Source organism: Pristis pectinata, chromosome 7 (genome assembly GCF_009764475.1).
Source record: "Pristis pectinata isolate sPriPec2 chromosome 7, sPriPec2.1.pri, whole genome shotgun sequence".
Lineage (NCBI taxonomy): Eukaryota > Metazoa > Chordata > Chondrichthyes > Rhinopristiformes > Pristidae > Pristis > Pristis pectinata.
The window spans coordinates 57,673,144-57,694,603 of NC_067411.1; the positions used below are offsets into that span (position 1 = coordinate 57,673,144).

At 41.3% G+C, this 21,460-nt stretch overlaps 1 protein-coding gene across 1 annotated transcript in view; it reads right to left on the bottom strand.

The window, feature by feature from the left end:
• Positions 1 to 21,460, bottom strand: part of kcmf1 (potassium channel modulatory factor 1) — a 103,858-nt gene that overhangs the window by 46,276 nt on the left and 36,122 nt on the right. Inside the window, exon 2 of the mRNA XM_052020478.1 lies at positions 12,028 to 12,195. Coding sequence (XP_051876438.1) covers positions 12,028 to 12,195 — 168 coding nt within the window. The remainder of the gene's footprint in view (positions 1 to 12,027; positions 12,196 to 21,460) is intronic.

The window sequence follows — 21,460 nt, forward strand, 5'->3', positions numbered from 1 at the left end:
GTCAGAGTATCACTGGCATGACTAGCATTAATTCCCCATACTTAACTACTCCCAAGAAAGTGATGTCTTCTTGAACTGCTGCGATCTTTCTGGTGAAGGGATACTTCCATTTTGCCGTTCTGCAGAGTGTTCCAGGATTTAAACCCAGTGACAATGAAGGACTGGCAATACATTTTCAAATCAGGATTGTATGGAACTTGGACGGTGCTCCCATGTGCCCTTGTCCTTCTTGATGGTTAAGGTCACAGGTTTGTGAGCTGCCGCCAATATATACTGGGTATGTAAATGCAGTTCATTTTGTAGATGGAACATACTTCATCCCCTGTGAGCAAAATAAATATTTAAAGTGATGGATGGGGTCCCAATCAGTCTGGCTGTTTTGTTCTGAATGGTGTTGAGCTTCGTGAGAGGTATTGGATCTGCACTCATTCGGGCAAATGCAGAGTACTCCATCTTGTTCCTTGTGGATAATGGAAAAGATTTACGGGTGTCAGGAGACAAGTCACTGCCCTGCTCTTATTGCTACTTTATTTACGTGGTTGATGCAATTGACATTCTCATCGACGGTGACCCCAGTATGTTGGCAGTAGAGAAACTCACAATGGTAATGTCATTGAAATTCAAGAGATTTGTGTGAAGATTCTTTCTTGTTGGAAGTGGTCAGTATATAACACTTTTGTGGTGCAAATGTTACCTGCCACTTATCAGCCCATGCCTGTATGCTGTCTAGGTCTTGCTCTACGTAGATATGGATTATCTCATTTGCCAAGGAGCTGCAAATGGAATTGAACATTGTGCAATCATCAGCAAACATCCTCACTTCAGATCTTATAATGGAAGGAAAGTAACTGATGAAGCAGTTGAAGGTGGCTGGGTCAAGGACACTACCCTCAGGAACTACTGCAATAATGTTCTAGGGCCAGACAATTGTGCTCTAAAGTCAGAACCGTCTTTGCGTGTGCAAGATATGATTCCAGCCAATGGAGTATTTTCCCTTTAATGTCCATTGTCTTCAATTTCAATGTCATACTATGTCAAATACTGCCTTGATGTCAATGGCATCTATGCTCGAGCACACAGTGGGTACAATTGACCTTTACAGAGGCCAAGTTAAAAGGAGACAAGAGCCTGCAGATGCTGGAATCTAGAACAAATATGAGCTGCTGGAGGAACTCAATGAGTCAGGCAGCATCTGTGGAGGGAATGTTTCGAGTCAAGACTATTCATCTGGATTGAAAGAATAGAGGGGAGATAGCCCGTATAAAGAGGTGAGGGGGAAGGAATACAAAGACATCCTTCCTTCACACTGAGGGCACTATTCATGTATGTATAGCATTATCAATTGTACAAAAGCAATGTATTAAAAAAAAGATTCCATAGCACTAAACTAGGCATCTTGAGACACCATAGGCCATCAGCAGAATTATATTCCACCATAATCTGAAACCTCATGGCACAGCATACTCTTCATTCTTTCATTAGCATCAAGTCAGAGAACATTTGCTTTAGGGAAGTATCGAACAGCATGATAAAAACAGCGGCAGGCATAAAAAAGTCATCCAAACCTTGTGATGCTAAAAGCCAAACCAGCATGCTATAGGGATAACAAAGTGATTCCATGAACAATAGATCACATCTAAGCTCTAGAATCTTCCTGCATCTTGGACTATTAAAAAACAAGACGCAGCTCCAAAGGAGTCCCCATAATCAATGATGGCCACCCACTGCACCCACCAAGGTCAAAGAAGATAATGGCTTCTGCAGTCACCTCCACAGCCAGCAGCAACAAATAATCCATCTCAGTCTCAATCATCAATTGCCAGTCTTCAATTTACATGATTCATTCACAAGATTGAGCTCATAGGACTTATGACCTTTGGTATATCCAAACAACATCCTAGCTTACTAATGATCATTCGTGCTCCAAAACCAGCACATCTCTAACCAAGCTGCTCCCACACAGCTCCAATCCTGCCATCTACCAGATAGTGAAATTTCCTTTACGCCCTGTCCACAAAAGACAGGACAAAAGCAATCCAACCAATCACCATCTTATGTCTATTCACAATCAGAAGCTAAGTTACAAAAGGTATCAATGACAGTGGTAAAGAGCATAAGAAACAGGACTAGGCCATTGGGGGCCTTGTGCCTGTTGGCAGTGAATAAAATCATGACTGATCTTTTATCTTAGTTTCCTGCACAAATCTATTATATCCAAATTTCTATTGTTCTCCATTTTGAATGCACCCAGTGACCGAGCCTCCACTGCTCTCCTGGGTAGAGAATTCCAAACATTCACTACTCACTGAGTGAAGTAGTTTCTTCTCAACTCTGTCTGAATGGTCAAGTCTTTATTTTGAGACTGTGACCCCTGGTCTGTACATCCCAGCCAGAGAAAACATCAATGCCACATTTACCCAGTCAAGCCCCACAGTAATATTTTGTGTTGCAATAAGGTCAGATCTTATCCTTCTAAACTCTACAGTATAGGCCCAGTCTGCTTAACCTCTCCTCACACGACAAACCCACTATCCCAGGAATCAATCAGTCACCCAGAGTCCGTATCTATTCCATAAACACTAGTCAGCTCCAGATTTCATTACATCTGTGGCCCAAACTTGAACAAATGAACTGAAATCAACAAGAGATAGCCACTTAGCATCAAGATAGCAATTAATCAAGTGTAAACTCAAACAGACTGGTGAATCTGAAGTTAAGTGAGATTGAGAATGGCTTTCCACTGACTAGAAATACATTTAACATAAAAGTAGATGGCTGAGACTTCTGCAAGCCAGAATCATAACCACCTCAGTATACTGCAACAGGAATTCTTCCAAAACACCATCAGTTGCTTCATCAATGAACTTTCATGTCAGCTGATGAGAGTTCCATTCACAATTCCTCAAATTATAAAGATTAACAAGCATATGGTTCCACAGAAAAGGCCATGTGAACAATTCTATATACTGTACTATTTTGATGACTAACATCCAGAATGAGTAGCTAATATTCCACAACTTTTCCTATATTTGCTTTAACATTGGAGGCCACTATTTTAGCCCATGGAGTCTATGCCAACTGACAAAGCAATCCCTTTTCCCACTAATTTTCCCTGTAATCTATACTCCCCCTCTATTCCTATCAGCTACACCGCACCCCCCAAATTCTACCCCCACCTACAAACTAGGGGCCAACATCAGTTTACAGTGGATAATCAGACCATGTAATCAGGGATGTTGGAGAAAACCGAAGCAGCTGAAGAAAACCCAGTCACAGGCAGAAAGTGCAAATTACACACACACAGCACCAGGGGTCAGGATTGAAACTGGGTCGCTGAAGCCGAGACAAAGCTGTGCTTGCTGTGGCACTGTACTTACATTGAATCATGTTATTCCTGGAATGATCAGATATTTATAGAGGATCCATTGAATAATAGGTCCTATATTATCAACAAATGGATTTATTTTGCATCCTCTAATAGTGAAATCAAGACAAAAGCTTCTGCAAATGTTTCCAACAAGTATGTTCATGAAACAATTCACAAACTGTCACAAACTGTCTCCAATTTTTGCAATAAACTGCTCATCCTTTCAGTCAAAACAAGAGATATGCAGAAACCTATTTGATGTTATTTATGTTCCTGTGTGTCTGAAGTTGAGTCAAGATTCCTACAATTTTTTTTAAGACTTCAAAAGGAGTAGTAAAACAAGTTTCTGGGTCTGATGGAGCCTTTTCTATAGCCTCACCGCCTCTTCTGGTTGAAGCAATTCATCCAGTGTTCAAGCAACAATGAAATAGCATGCATTTCATTAACAAGAGGTAAAGGATCAGGCGGAATTGGCCTTCATATCATCAGAATTGGAGAGGGTGGGGAAAGAAAATCTAATTTTGCTGCTGTATGTAATCCATATACAGGAATAAACTGGGGGTGGGATTTCCCAAGTTGTTTGAGAAAGTGGCATGTTGCCACCTTGAATACTGTTTTTTTTAAAAGAAGCAACTAGGCAGCCTGCAAGGCTACTTCAGATATCAACAAAAGTTTAAAAACATGACAAGAGACTGGAATTTAGATGATGCCAAACCAAGAGGTAATGAATTTCATTATCTGGGGAAAGGGGGAAATGAATGAGAAGATGGAGAAGTGAATGGAGGACAGAAATAGGGGAGAAACTAAAACACAAGTGAATAATTTAGGATGGGATGGTGGGAAACTAAGGTGAAGAAATGGCACAGGGCTGTGGTAGAGTAGTGAAGTAATTAAGATTTGGAGGAAAGATATAAAGTATGGGAGGGTAAGATGGGCAAAAGGAGATTGGAATCTGGCAAAACGGGTTTATGGACTTGACAGGAGTGCTCTAGGAGCCAGAAATCCATCTACCTGAACAAAAATACACAACATCAATATATTGCAATGAATTATTTAGTTGGAAATTCTTTTCAAAGCAAGTAATATATAAACATCCAATTCCTTGTATTTGCAGCAGACGTCATTATAGAAACTTCTTTTAAAAAAGCACAAAAATCACAGTTTAAATTTTGTATGCTTTATTTTTCATATGGAGGCATGCAAGTTAACAAATGGCAATGAATGTGGATTTAAAGGAAATTCAAGTCTGATAAGCCTATAGGGAAGGCTGAGTGACGTGTACACTGACTTTCAAAAGACCTTCAAGTGCTTCTAATTGATGAAACTATAATTGAAGCCCCTAGCAATATGTATTCAAAGTTCACTGTGACACAGATTAGATAGGAGAAATAAACATTTGTTTATCAGATTGGAGGCCACAGAATTCTGGCTTTACAAAGGCATGGAATACAGAAGCAAGGAGGCTTATACAAAACTTTTACTGGTTAGGCTTTAGCTGTAGCATAATCCAATTTTATACGCAACAGTTACCAAAATACTGGAAAGGGCAAAGAAGAGATTTACTAGAATGACACAATGAATGAGAAAGTTTTGAAAACAAGGATTGTTAAGTTAATGGGGGCTCAAAGTTATCAAATGACACAAAGAAACCAGCTAGAACGCATAATTTCAAATAAGTAGCGTAAGTATTGTTTGGGGAATTAGGTAAGGGTGTGAGGGTGAGGGGAAAGAGGAGTTGCTGTGATGGGGAAATGAGAAATTGTTTCAAGTCACTTTTTATGACCTGCAGAATGCACTGCCTTGAAAGTGATGGAATCATCGTCAAAAGCAATTTTCGTGGGAATTGTATATATAGTTAAAAGGGAAAAACCTGAAAGTTGACAGGAAAAAGAGCAGGGGAGTAAAGTGCTCTTTAGAAAAGTTGGTCTCACTTTCAGACAATTCATAATATTACTGTGTGCACTAATATACTGCCTTATCATCTGACATATTCATCAATGTTTCTCCTTTGTACAGGAGCAGCTCACAAACAGGCTTTTTCAATTTAAAAAATATTATTGGTGGTATCCCTTTGAATCCAATTCAAGGATAGAAAACTAAGTGGATCAACATGCTATACAATCTGAGTAACCTGATGTTTTTAAAAACAGTTTGAGCTACTTGGCAGCCTTTGGGTTTATTTACTGTTGAGCTCCTAATCTCAAGTTTGAAGAGGGGATAAAAATAATCTGTGGACGTTTTTAAACTGAGGCCCAAAAATGAAAACAGAAATTCTAATTTCCTCTACCCAGTCAGTATTTGAATCTTTTCTGGAGAATGTCGCTATAAATAAAACTTCTATGTTTCAACAGGAAATAGTCCATCTTAATATCAGGACATCATAGTTTTGGATCAATCATGATATATGCCACAATAAAATCATAGTCATTCTATGAAAACTAACAATCCAGTATTTCAATATTTCTAAACACATTCTCGTAATCACAATACTCAATGCACTATTTTCAGAAAAGACACTTGCACTGAACCAGCAACTTTTAAATAAGGTGAATAGAAAAATGGTCAAGTACTGGCATGGCCTCAAAGTAATCAAACTTAGCTGGCATCTTATTTGTTCTCAATACCCATTCTCTCCACCAGTGGCACCAAATACCGTGGCCAAAGGTAATTACTATCTATAGACATACAGCAGTAACCCAAAGCTTACTTCAAATAGCACTACCCTCTCAACAACCTCAATCATTGAAAAGGGCAACTACTATCCCATTATTGAAAGACAAAGCCTTGAAGTGTCCTCCAACATTTTGTTGAACCAAGTCTGCACCCATTGAAAAAGATCTCAAAATGTCTGAAGAGTGCAAGAAGGACTAACTGCCACTGCTACTCTGAATATTTACATTGTAATTTGCCATGAGGCTCCTGCTTAAAATAGCAACTTGTTAAAGTAAAACTTTAAATTTCAAGAGTTCAAGCATAAACCTGAAAATCACTTTTGTGGCGCCTCACCGTCTAGTCGGGCGAACCGGCTCAGCAGTCGGGTCGCACGGTGTCGGAGTGACGAGGCCCAAGATGGCGGCGGGCCTCGTCTTTCCGAGCGACGGGGAGAACCCGCGCGCAGGAAAGTCCTGATGACGTAGGACTTACGTCATTGCCGGTTTTTTGGGCGGGAGTTTTCTCCCTTAAAGGGCCCGCGCAAGGCGGGAAAATAAACCAGTTCTGTTTGGCAATCCTCCGAGTGAGTCTTGTTTTATTCCGTGGTAGCAACCGCTACATTGGTGACCCCGACGGTCCAAACGGCTTTTGGACCCGCGAAATGGACGACAGCGCAGCAGCCAACGCAGTGGCCCTCAAGCTGCCCACCTTTTGGACACTTCGGCCCAGCGTCTGGTTTGACCAGGCCGAAGCGCAATTCCACCTTCGGCAGATCACCTCCGACTCCACGAAGTACTACCATGTGGTTAGCTCTCTGGACCAGGAGATAGCCGCCCAGGTTGGAGACTTCATCCAGTCGCCTCCGGAGGAAGATAAGTACCTGGCTTTCAAAGACCTTTTGATCCGGACCTTCGGCCTCTCCCGTCGTGAGCGCGCCGCCTGCCTGCTTCATCTGGATGGCCTGGGGGACAGATCCCCATCCGCCCCCTGGGAGAAATCAGCCCACCAGCCCCGCGCCTGGACTCCATTTCCCTTTCTGGCGACGATTTCGCCAAGCTCCTAGCCGAATTCCCATTGTCACAAACCAGCAACAAAAGAAACACACTGAGCATGATTCAGTGTTAAAAACTATTTTATTAATCACTACTTATGATAATACGTAAAATAAAAGTAAAAATGTTAGTATGTTAGAATTCAAGAATGTTAAACCTCGAACGTTAACCCCAAACCTAAACTCTTCGTGTGTGTGTGTGACAAAGTCCAAAACTCCCAGTTCCGGAATGGTTCTTAAAGTTCAGTTCCGCAAGCCATAAGGTGAAACATGAGCAAGGGCTTCTTCAACAACCACCGTTGTCTGAAGATAAGATGTAGATGTAGAAAAACATAGAGAGAGTACATACGAAATCCAAATGTTCCATGATGGAACCCAAATGACACTTCAGTGTTTACTCGGTAGTGACTTCCTCACCCCGAAAAGCATCCGAACCGTGGTTGTCCACACACAAATACCTGTTTCCTTCTACAGGTCAGCAACAAAGTGAACTCCACCGGATTACTTCCAACTTCCATACATGGATTTCAGTGGTAAACACAGTTATTGTTTCTCATCCATCGATAGAGAAAAACAAGCAGGCTGGTGTCTCTCTCCCTTCTCTCTCTCTCTTCTTCTTCTTCTAACTTCTTCAACAACGTCATTACGTCCTTTATCTTCTATTGACGTAAGCACGCCCCACACACACATACACACACACTCTCTATCTTAAAGGGACTTTCACTGAGTCCATAACACCATCGATTTTGGCACCTTCGTTTACAAATTCTAGGCCCACACATGGGGTACGACACCACATCATTACCACAGGGCCACCCCTTCATGCCCGAGCACGGCGATTACCTCCAGACAAGCTCCGCCTGGCAAAGGAAGAGTTCCGTCACATGGAGGAGCTGGGGATTGTTCGCAGGTCAGACAGCCCCTGGGCCTCCCCCCTGCACATGGTCCCCAAAGCCACCGGAGGGTGGAGGCCCTGCGGCGACTACCGCAGGCTGAATGACGCCACCACCCCGGACCGCTATCCCATCCCTCACATCCAGGACTTCGCAGCGAACTTACACGGGGCCCGCATCTTTTCCAAAGAGGACCTCGTTAGGGGATACCACCAAATCCCGGTCCATCCGGATGACGTCCCCAAAACTGCGATTATCACCCCATTCGGCCTGTTCGAATTCCTTCGGATGCCGTTCGGCCTTAAGAACGCCGTGCAGACCTTCCAGCGGCTGATGGACGCAGTAGGCCGAGACCTGGACTTCGTGTTCATTTACTTGGACGACATACTGATCGCCAGCCGTAACCGCCAGGAACACCTTTCCCACCTCCGCCAGCTGTATTCCCGCCTCCGCGATTTCGGCCTCACGATTAACCCGTCCAAGTGCCAATTCGGACTTGACTCTATCGATTTCCTCGGCCACAAAATCACCAGCGACGGGGCAACACCCCTGCCCGCCAAGGTGGATGCTATCCGCCATTTTGCCCGCCCCGACACAGTCAAAGGCTTACAGGAATTCCTTGGGATGGTCAACTTTTACCATCATTTCATCCCTGCAGCAGCCCGTATCATGCGCCCTCTGTTCTCGCTGCTGGCTGGTAAGGGCAAGGACATCATCTGGACTGACGAGGCTGCGGCTGCTTTCGTTAAGGCCAAAGACACCCTGGCAGACGTCACGACGCTGGTACACCCCAGGACTGACGTCCCGACTGCCCTCACGGTAGACGCGTCCAACACCGCGGTGGGTGGGGTACTGGAACAGCTACTCGAAGGCCGCTGGCAACCCTTGGCATTTTTCAGCAAACACCTTAGACCGCCCGAACTGAAGTACAGCGCTTTTGATCGGGAACTTCTAGCGCTGTATCTGGCGGTCCGGCATTTCCAATACTTTCTAGAAGGCAGGCCTTTCACCGCTTTCACCGATCATAAGCCTCTGTCCTTTGCCTTCTCCAAAGTCTCTGATCCCTGGTCAGCTCGTCAGCAGAGACAATTATCCAACATGTCTCCGGAAAGGATAATGTTGTTGCTGATGCACTTTCCAGACCAACCATCCACAACCTATCCTTGAGTGTCGACTACACGGCCCTGGCTGACGCACAGCAAGCCGACGATGAACTGCCCAGCTACAGAACTGCAGTCTCGGGTCTACAGCTCCGAGATTTCTTAGTTGGTCCAGGTCAGCGGACCCTACTTTGCGACGTTGCGACTGGTCAGCCCCGCCCTATAGTCCCTGCAGCCTGGCGGAGACGCGTTTTTGACTTGGTACATGGGTTGGCGCACCCGTCCATCAGATCTACTGTCCGACTGGTCGCCAGCAAGTTTGTCTGGCATGGCCTGCGCAAACAGGTCAGTGAGTGGGCCAGGACTTGTCCGCACTGCCAGACGTCAAAAATCCAGCGACACACCAAGGTCCCACCACAGCAGTTCGAGCCTACCCGTAGGAGGTTCGACCACATACACGTCAACCTCGTGGGCCCTCTGCCGGTTTCAAGAGGAGCCCGGTACCTCCTTACTATCGTGGACCGGTTCACGAGGTGGCCTGAGGCAACCCCCCTGACTGACATCACAACTGATTCCTGCGCCCGGGCGCTGCTCACAACTTGGGTCTCACGTTTTGGCGTTCCAGCCCACATCACTTCAGACAGAGGCACCCAATTCACTTCCAGTCTCTGGGCTGCATTAGCGGACCTGCTAGGGACGCAGCTGCACACCACCACGGCCTACCATCCTCAATCAAACGGGTTGGTGGAACGTTTTCACCGCCATCTAAAATCGGCTTTGATGGCCTGCCTGAAGGGTCCTAACTGGGTTGACGAGCTGCCTTGGGTCCTGCTCGGCATACGCACTGCCCCCAAAGAAGACCTCCGCACTTCGTCAGCTGAGCTTGTATATGGGGCGCCACTAGTTGTCCCCGGGGATTTCATACCTGCCCTTCGGGACCAAGGGGAACAACCCCCAGCAGTCCTACAAAGACTGCGCGAGAAGCTTGGCACCTTGGCCCCGATTCCCACCTCATGGCACGGTCAAGCCCCATCCTGCCAGCCCAAGGAACTACGGGACTGTAAGTTTGTTTTCGTTCGCAGGGGCACACCTCGGGCGCCATTGCAACGACCATATGAGGGACCGTTCCGAGTCATATGGAATAACGGATCCACTTTTATTTTGGACATTGGAGGCAGGGAACAGGTTTTCACGGCGGACCGCCTCAAACCGGCCCATTTGGATCTGCAACAGCCTGTCGAGGTTGCCACGCCGCGACGCAGAGGCCGCCCCCCTAAGCGGCAGCTGGCACAGCCCACGGACCTTGGGGACTGTCTCGCCGGTTCTGGGGGGGGGTTGTGTGGCGACTCACCGTCTAGTCGGGCGAACCGGCTCGGCAGTCGGGTCGCGCGGTGTCGGAGCGACGAGGCCCAAGATGGCAGCGGGCCTCGTCTTTCCGAGCGACGGGGAGAACCCGCGCGCAGGAAAGTCCTGATGACGTAGGACTTACGTCATTGCCGGTTTTTTGGGCGGGAGTTTTCTCCCTTAAAGGGCCCGCGCAAGGCGGGAAAATAAACCAGTTCTGTTTGGCAATCCTCCAAGTGAGTCTTGTTTTATTCCGCGGTAGCAACCACTACACTTTGTTAATTATACAAAAATTATCCCAAGGCTCCATGTGATTTCCAACAGTAGGTGGCACTGTAAAAATACTAAATGAAAGCATCAGGATGTCACTCTGTGTAAAAAAACCTCAGGAATTCTTTTTTTAAACTGAGAAGTAATTGTTTCCCTGGATCAATTAAGTACAGCAGATACTATCATCAATTAACATCCAAGTTCAGAAATTTGAAAAATCAGATCACTTTAGGGTAGTCAATTATTGAAGTGAAAGTTGACTAAAAAAAAGTAAATCAGACACAAGAGTGAACCAGAACTCTAACGGAATTTTGCTCCAAACAAATAATGAAACAACAGATAACAAAATAGCTAAAGAAGTCTTACTTTGAAGTAGATTTGAGTGTAAAACACAGCAGAACAAAATGATTGGCAAGGGTATAGGAACTAAGGCCCCAAACCCACGTCCATCAGCCACAGCCTTAGGCACACCCACAGCAACAATTATATTTGTTTACAAAATAATCCCCCCCACTGATGCTGCTAGAAATTAACTGAACAATGCTCAAGACTGAACCTCATTGCCTCAACCCAAACACCACATCATGAAAGTATGAGTAGCAAGAAAATGAAAACTTTCATGGAGAAAGGTACCAAAAGGAGAAAAATTAAAAATTTGCTAGCGAGGACTTATGTTGCATAAACATTATGAACAATTCCAAAATAGCATAATTCTAACTCTACAAGCAAAATTTACAATATTCATTAATCATTCTGTAATGAACAGATCTTAACCTTCCATTGCCCCCTGCTGCCCTTACTCCAATAACAAAAAGCCCAACAACTGCTATGCAGGAATCTTTCAAAATGTATATTCCCCTCTGTCAACCACCTAACAAAAATCACTAACACCATCAGGGTTTACTAAACCCTGCACTTAGTATCACCATCACTGACCCGTATCGTATCCTCCTCACTTGACCTTTTGCCTTCCACTCCCCTTTCATCTCTTTAATCCAGTTCAATTATCTCTAAATTGTTTGAATTTGACATGTTAATTTCTTTATACATTGAATAAATAAATAAAAATTTATTCAAAATTTTCAAATTTAAAATACTGCAAGAATTTTGATCCTAAGGTTCTCAGAGGCAAGGTGGGTTTGTATGAGGTACATAGGATGTTAAAGGCTAACTATCAAGATCAAAAAAGTTATACAGATCCCAAAGTATTTTATTGGTTACTTACAATAGAACCTGAACAAATCCAAAACATCCACTACTCTCTCAATACTCAATTATTTTCTTTTCAGCTTTTAGGACAGAAATTAATTTATTCATAGAAGAAATGAAGTAGTTCTTAAAAATACCTACCAAAATCTACTCTTGTTAATATGCACTGCATTGGATGATCAGTTGTGTGCCTTGTAGTAGTAGCCCCACTTTCATAACAAGACGCACACAGGTCGTAGTCGTAACAAATTAAGCACTTATATCTGCGGCCTCTAAAATTTCCTTTTAAACATGCATCACAGCTGACACCTGGAAAATAAGGAGAAACCAGAGAAAATGTCAGTTTTCAGTTTTAAATTTTTGTCAGTTTACTGAAGAGGTCTTGTAATAAGTTTGAACAGAAAATAACCAGCAGAATGTTTAGGTATTAATTACTGCATTCACTTATTTTTGGTTTACAATTGCAAAAGCTCAGTTGTTTTCCAGACATTTCAACTTATGAAAAATATGAGAAAACCAGACAAAGCTTTGAAAAATTATATATAGTTGTATCATTGTTTATAGCTTTAAACAAAATAATCATAGCTGCTTATCCAATTATTAATTACAATATTAGTAGGAAAAAAATGGTACTGAGTCCAATGTGTTTGTTATCTTGAGTGCTTGTGCAGCAGTTAGCACCACTGCCTCATGGATCCAAGGACCAGGGGTCAATCCTGACCTTGGGTGCTATCTGTATGGAGTCTGCATGTTCTCCTTGTGACATGTGGGTTTTCTTCCAGGTACTCAGGATTCTTCTCACATCCCAAAGATGTGCTGGTTGGTTAGTTAATTGGTTACTGTAAATTACCACTATGTAGGTGGGTGGTAGGAAAATTGGGGTGGAGGTGATGGTCATGTGAGAGAGAACAAGTTACTGAGACCGCTCTGAGAATTAGCACAGGCTCTAAAAGCAGAATTTCATCTTTCTATGACTAATGAAATATGAAATTTTCATTATATTCATTGATTTTTCCAATGATAGACTAACTACAGAACACTCAAAATAGATAACTTCACATTTAATTCTTTCAATGGTAATTTGTCTTATATATAATGTGTCAGTGTTCTCCCCACTGGGTGTTACAGGCTTAATTCTTGTTGGGAAAAGAAGCAGTTTTATTAAAAATCTTGCTAATAAAGTATGAGCAGATGGTGGAAAGAACTGTGACGAGTTGGGCAATTTAAACTGAAAACAGAAAATGCTAGACTCAGCACATGAAACAGCATCTGAGGGGAGAGAAACAGCATCAATGTTCCAGAAAAACGCCATCAGAACAGCAAAAGTTTGCTGGGGGGGGGGGGGGGGGGGGGTTTAGGATGCTTCAACGTCAAATTAATTGTTCAAAAATAGCTTTAGTTATTAAATAACATTGATAAAACGTTCTTTGTACAGCTGTTACTGCCTTTAACTGTTAGTATAAATATTCTCTTAGGTACAGGGATGAATGTCAAGTACCAGGTCTGAGCTTCTTGCATAGAATTTGTCCAATTTACAATCAATAAAAAAAGAGTAAATTTTATTTAAATGTAGTTAAATAGTGTAAAGCTTACATGAATAAAAACTAAACTGTTATACATAATTCAGCAGATGTGACCAGTGATATCTAGTGCTAATTTAGAGCACCAGAGACTGGTCAGCAGGTCCATACAGCAAGCAGAGGTCCTCAAATTTCAAACCACTCACAAAAACACTAATGTTTCTCAACAAATGATGCTGGAGACAATTTAGATTCCAATCTTCTTAAAAAGTTTGGAACAGTGACACACTGAACTATCTTTATTACGTCACAGTACTGAAAGTTAATACAGTGATTTTGCAAAATGCTGAGATATAAATCAGCACATCAAGAAGCCATAAAAATCTCTCAGATCAAAACAAACTCCCCAGAAGTGCTAATAAAACAGAATACAAAGCAGAAACTGATCGGGCAACTTAAAAGACCTCTCAAAAGATCACTTCTTTGCTATGACTTTCCCCACAAGCATCTCCCTGAGTGCTACAAGACTAAATGAAAAAAATGACTCTCAAAGAAAATTTAACTTGAAACATTTTCTTCAACAACTAGATTCAAGAAAGTCATTTAGAAGACACTTCATGTTTGGGAATTTTCTTTTCAAACCTTAAAACTGCATAAGAAATTTGAATTTTTAAAAACTATTCAAATAATTGAGATGGTCAATGTGGCTGTTTCCTTAAGCAATCAGAATACCAGGCTGCAAATGGACAGTTGCAATGCTTTACGAAGATGTATTTTGAACATGGAAAATCTCTAATGAAAAAATAAAGAATCAACTTACATTGCGTCTGCAACCACCTCAATGGTACAATGTTTAAAATTTACAAGGTCAGACCTTTGAGTAATCTGCCCATTTCTAAAATACAATAAAATTTATCAGAGGAATATACTGTATAAAGGCTTACTGTGGGTAACAAAAAAAAACTTAAACCTCACCTATATTTTCAACATCATTTACCCGTAACATTAATAACCTGATTAGTTTGCTTTTCCAGAGATGAAGTAAAGTTTTCTCTTTGAGGGGGTCATGAATCTTTGGAATACTCTTTCTCAAAAGGGCACCAGAAGCAGAGTCTTTGAATATTTTTGAGGCAGAAGTAGAATAGATATTTCAAAAGCAAGAGGGTGAAAGGTTACCATGGGTTGATGGGAATGCAGTCAGGATCTTATTAAATGGTGAAACAGGCTTGAGAGGCCAAGTGGCCTAATCCTACTCCGAACTCATAGGCTCAAATATTCAAATTACATTACCTCCAATCTAGAACCAAGGTCACCCCAACTCTAACCTTGAGCCACACATAGTCAATGTACATGTACATTCAGAGGCCAAGCTCCAAATCACAAAGCTTACGAGTGAATAGACCTTACGCCTAACTTCTGTAAAACAAAAATCCTCTATCAACCTGCCACTGCTATACAACTTCATTGCCCAAAAGGTCTACAAGACTGTGGAAAACCATCTCCCATTTCTTAGGAGCCACATCTGAAAGAAGGCAAACATTGATGATGAAATTCACCTTTGCCTTCAAAGCATCAGTAGAGTCTTTGGCCATCTGAGGAAGAGCATTTGAAGATTAAAACTTCAAGCACTACAATTTTAATTCTCCCGATAGATCTGACTACCTACAGTAAGGTCTCCTGATTTTCAACACAGGTTTGGAGATTTCTGTTGATGTCTGTCTATTAAGGAAAACAATGGGTATGAGTGCATGTGTTTAAAAATCAGGAATTTTTTTTTCAATCAGTATTTGTGCAATAAAAGTGCTGTGGAACAATTATTCAGAGAAAATAATAAAAAGTAACCAAAAGATAAACTTATAAAACTGACTAAACTGCAATGCACACTGCTAACCTACTAGTCAAAACCATTCCTTTACTTAAAATATTTTCCATGTTTAAAAAAAATCTTATATTCAGGTTCTTCCCAATAATGGACCATATCATGCCTGCCGTATGGGCAGATATCTTTGCACTCTCTCAAGGTAGAGGTCAAACAGTCATGATAAAAAGTTTACTAAATAACATCTCCACTAGATTGTTTGCATAACATGTGAATATTTATGATCTACAAATGAGACCTTATGAGGGATTCAGATGGGGTAGACTAAAAAAAAATCTTTTCCCCTTATTAGAGGTGAAATGAACTAGATTTAGAGTACAGGAGTAACAAATTTAGAGGGGATCTGAGAAGAACTTTTTTTTTCCAACCACAGAGAGTGGCGAGTACCTGGAATGCACTACCAGTGAGTAGTGGAAGTAGAATCACTAACAGCATTTAAGAGGTGTCTAGATAAGCACTTGAATTGCCTAGGCAATGAAGGCTACTGGCCAGGATGGGATTAATACAAATGAGTGCTCACCGGGCGGCATGGACATGGTGGGCCAAATGACCTATTTCCATATTGTACAACTCTAACTTCTCCTTTTCACGTCCCTGTGGTCACAACTGTCTCTCCTTCCAGATGTCATTCCTAAGCACTATAAATGCTGTTAATTCTTTTCATGTAAGCATTTAATAAACGATTTGTTTATTTAAAATATAAGTGCAAGGGTAGACCTTAAACAACAAGTGCAAGTTACTGAATTGCTCCATATTCCAAATGAAATAAAGGTAAATGTTCAGTCAAGTCCAGTCAACTTTTACCTAAGTTTTCAAAAATCACGCGAGACAAATTGTTCTGATTAATCCTTCAGTGATGATTAAATTTCACCCATAACCCTTATGTGGATTATGACTAACTTCTTACGAGAAAGAAATATTAGTCCTACACCTACAATTAATTCTAACATTAACATTGATATAAAAACATTTATAGAATCAAGAATGGTTTCCAACATACATAGAAGTGCTGATAAGTGGCAAGAATTATTCACGTCACAAAAGCAATGACCATCTCCATTGAGAAGGAGCCTAACTACCTACCTATCACATTTAGTGGCATTACCATCATGGAGTCCCCTACCACGTACATCCCAGAGGTCACCATTGACCAGAAACTCAACTGAATCAATCATATATATACTACAGCTACTGGAGCAGCAACTGGCTCACCTTGTGACAGCCCAAAACATTTCTATAACACAGGAGTATGATGGAATATTCTCCACTTGCCTGGATGAGTACTGTTCAACAAAACTGAAAAAGCTTGACACTATCCAGAATAAAAATAATTTGCTTGATTGACACCCCTTCAATCACCCTAACCATTCGGCATAGAATCATTATTGTAAACCGTTGAACTCACTGAGTCCAGAAGACAGTAATAAGCCTAACTGAATGATGAAGTGCTCTTTCTCGAATTTATGTTGAGCTTTACAGTGAGCATATTAAATAGTGGAGAACAAAGTCATTAGACTGGAGTGGGATGGACGAGACAAAGCTCAAAATCACAGATGAAGAATTGATGGCCATGGTCTGCAATTCAGTTACCCAACGTTCAATGCGGAGTGAAATTCATTATAGAATGAAGGCAGCATAATTACAACACTGTTTCACTTAGCCAGGAGGGAGACAGTAAACAGACAAGACACTGAGTCTCTTGGGATGGGAAGATGCATTTCGTGGTGGCATTATTCTAAAGGTAATGAAAATATTCCATTAATTGTGTAGACTGAGGTAGAATCAGAATCAGGTTTATTAACACTGACTTACATGTCATGAAATGTTGTTTTGTGGCAGCAGTAGAGTACCAAGACATAAAATTACGACAGACAGATAGACAATGCGGGGGGTGGGGGGAGGAATAACGGGGTAGTGTTCATGGGTTCATGAACCATTCGGAAATCTGATGGCAGAAGGGAAGAATCTGTTTCTAAATCATTGAGTATGGGCCTTCGGGCTCCTGTACCTCCTACCTGATGGTAGTAATGAGGGCATGTTCCAGATGATGATGGTCCTTTTTGATGGATGCTGCCTTCTTGAGGCACCACCTCTTGAAGATGTCCTCGATGGTAGGGAGGGTTGTGCCCATGATGGAGCTGACTGAGTCTACAATCCTCTTCAACCTCCTGTGATCCTGTGCACTGGAGCCCCCATACCAGGCTGTGATGCATCTATAGAAATTTGCAAGAGTCACTACTTCTAACGAAGTAGAGCCATTGGCGTGCCCTCTTCATGATCGCATCAGTGTGTTGGGCCCAGGATAGATCCTCCGAGATGCTGATGCCCAAGAACTTGAAGTTGCTCACCCTTTCCAACACTGACCCCTCACTGAGGACTGAGTGTGTGCTCTCCCGACTTCCCCTTCCTGAAGTCCACAATCAGTTCCTTGGTCTTGCTGACGTTGAGTGTGAGGCTGTTGTTGCAACACAATCAAACAGCTGATCTCACTCATATATACCTCCTCATCGCCATGTAAGATTCTACCAACAACAGTAATCAGTGAATTTATAGATGGTTTGAGTGGTGCTTAACCACACAGTCATGAGTGTAGAGGCAGTAAAGCAGAGTAGAGTAGATGGAAAACAAATAGAATGTGGTTCCGAGGAGGTGAGAAGAACAAGAATGCAGAAAATGGAAAGGGCAAAGGTGAAGAATCCTGCAAAGTATGATGGTGGAAGTCCTGAAGTGAAGAAAATTGAAATATTGTGGTATAAGAACAGATACAATAGACAGAGAATGGACTAGAGTCTTTACAAGCAGAATGAGAGGATTTATTTATTTTTGGGGGTGTGGGCATAAGTTCCAAGGTCAGTATCTGTTACCAGCCATAATTCCACATGGGTGGAGTGGTACCCATGCATTTTTATGCTTGGCCTTCTTAGTTGTTGAGGCCACAGTTCTAGAAGCTGCTATCAGAGTAGTCTGGATGAATAATCGAAAATCATTTTGTAAATGGCACATACTGCAACCGTGGTGCAACTGTAGTGGAGGGAATGAATGAATGCGCTGCCAATTAAGCAGGCTACTTTGTCCTGCATGGCTTCAAGTACCCTTGATTGTTCTTAGAGCTACACTCATTTAGGCAAGTGGAAAATAATCCATAATCATCCTGATTTGAAATCTTGTAGATCGCTGAAAGCCATTGAGGTGTCAAGAGGTGAGTCACTTGCCACAGGATACCCTCACCTAACCTGCTCTTGTAACCACATTATTTGTGGCTGATCCAGTTGAGTTTCTGATTAATGGCAATTCCCTGGAATGTTAACAGTGGGGAACTCAGCAATGTAATATCATTAAATATCGATACAAGTGAATAGACTGACTCTTGTTGGAGGTGGTCATTTATGGTACAGGTCTTCCCCAGCGCATGAATGCCTGACTCATGTACAGCCCATACTGTGTTTGGGAGACTGGCAGGATTGACTTGTCACTACTGCAGGGCTACAGGCATCTTCTGGTGTGTGGGAACCAGTTGTACACTGTACAATCACCAGCATACACAATCACTTCTGACCTCAATCAAGGTTGTTTTGGTAGTCAGAGTTTATAGGGAATATTGGTTGATAGCCTATTCCAAAAAATGGAGATAAAAATGTTAAGGAAAGATAGGGATAGCCACGTGAAGGAGAGAGAGGTTAGAAATTGGAAGGAAAGTTCTTGAAAGTTTTCCCACTTGGGGTGAGAGTACAAAATAACACCGATAAAGTCATCAATGCACCAGTCTTCATTGGTAGATTTTTTAACTACAGGTAGGTCTGCTATAACACAATAGTTGCATTCTGAAGAAACCCCGCGTTATAGAAAATCATGTTATAAACACAATTGTGTCAATTGGGAAAAACGGGGTTAGAGGCTAGGGAGTTTCAAACTCGTAATAATAGCACTATTTTTCCCGTGGGATTTTCAAAAATAAAGGTGTTTGTAATACCTTTAAGTTTATTTTATTATTGCAAACTAAAAATACTAAAGGCTGCATGTTACATTGTTTTAATGGAGTATTGTTGCACAAGTATCAATAGAAGCAATTGCTTGTCAATTTCAATGGCCTCCAGCAATGAAACTAGCAGCTTGTGTTCTTAAGAGACAATGGTATCTGATTACTCCACAGAGGTTACGTGTAAATGACCTTGTTCCAAGACAGCTTTTTTTCCCTTATTGTCAATCTCCAAAGTAATTCTTAAGTAGCTCTCTAAATCCTGATCAAAATCACATTATAACCAATTCAGCTCGCATAATACAAATCATGTTCCCCAATTCATCAATTGCATTATACCCAATTCTCATTATGGAAATGCGTGTTATAGCAGAACTACCTGTATTCTCCTTGCTGATTCACCTGGTGCCCATTTCTACAATTCTCGTTTCTGGTGGCTTACAAATAGAAGACTAAGTGTGGTCTTCATGTGATTCTAACACCAGAGGCTGACTTGGGGGGGACAGAAGGCATGTGCACTGTGGCAAACAGAACAAAAAATATATGAAAATAGATGTGATCCCATATTGCAGTTCACAGTTTGGGAGTGATTGCATATGGAGAAGGGCACGCATCCTCAATGAAAAACTTTGCATATTTCTAAACTTCAAACAGTATCTGCTGATTTGCAACCAAGAAGTAGTATTCTTTACTTGGCACATGTTCAATTACTTAAAGTTCTGCAGCAATATTGGCAAACAAATTTGAATTAAATATCTATATAAGTTATAATTTTTAAACAGCGACGGTTAAAAAAGACAACTACCTTCCATTTTTCATCCTTTGCCAATCTACTGTATCTCAAAAAGCATCGAATTTTCAAGAAAACATTCTAAACTGAGCATTTTTGAGAACTTATTTGAATGTTACAATCCCTTCATACTTGAACAAAGTATAATCACAGATTACAGTCTTTTAGATTACAAAATATAACTGTTTAAAATTCAACATTCCTTGAACTTTTTAATTCTTACACATATAAGTGGCTCTTCAAATATTGAATCTATATTCCTTTTAAATAAGGAAAATTACCATGAAAAATTCCAGTCTCTTTTTTTTTGACATTTTATGCAAATAAATAATAGTTATAGTCAATTTCCCCAAGAGATTAAACAGAGGGAATAGGGCTTACATAAAAAAAGCAAATCCTGACATGTTGTGCCTGGCCATTAATCAAAAATCTCCAGAAGATGTCTGCATAGGTGCTCCTTAGGGGTGGTAGCCTTTTGGCTCAAGTATGTTGTTAACAGATGGGTTTGGAGAGTTTAAAAAAATTGAAATTCAGTTTTCAAAAAGCTGCAGGCCTCCAACAGAAATTAGTGCTGGCATTTAAAATGCAAAAACATTTAATATTTTGATGATTAAAAACAATGATGTAAATCCTGTAATTTGTCATCTTTAATAGGTCACAAACTTCATTTTCAATATTGAATATTCATTAGGGAAAGCAAATCAACAGGCAATTTTAAATTTGAACAAATTACTCCGAGCAATTTAATTGGCTCATGTTCATGCTTATATTCACAGAATTTTCAAATGCTGTATTGTTGATTTGTTTTCATCTCTGCAGCAATTTTTGATCCTTGCCTTCTATTTCTGTACAACAATTTTCATTCCACTAACAAATTAGAATGGAGCATTATTAGACAAAATTTGACACCAAGCCAGAGATAATAGAACTGCAATATGGTCAAAAAGTGAGGTTTTAAAGTGCATCTTAGTAACAGAGATGTGTAGAGAGGCAGAGAGGTTATGGGAGGGCTGAAGGTACAGATAATAATAGTGAAAGTATTAAAATCAGGAACGTGCAAGAGGACTGAATTGAGGCAACATGGAGATCTCAGGGTTGGGGAGACTGGGCAATATTATAAAATAAGGAATCTGAATTCATTAACTCATCTGAAAACAGTAAGAATTTGAAACTGAGACATTGCCAGTCAAAAATGATGAGTTAACAGAACTTAATACAATTTAGAATACCAGTAGCTGTACCCAGAGAGACTGAAAAATGATTGGTTGGCCAGAAGAGCATTGGAATAGTTTAAATATAGTATTGGTAAAGTGAGGTGTTTGACAGCAAGTGAGCCAAGGCATAGTCAGAGATATGGAGTTTTACAAAGTAAAAGTGAATGTACAGTTTGGAAACTCATCAAGGGTCAA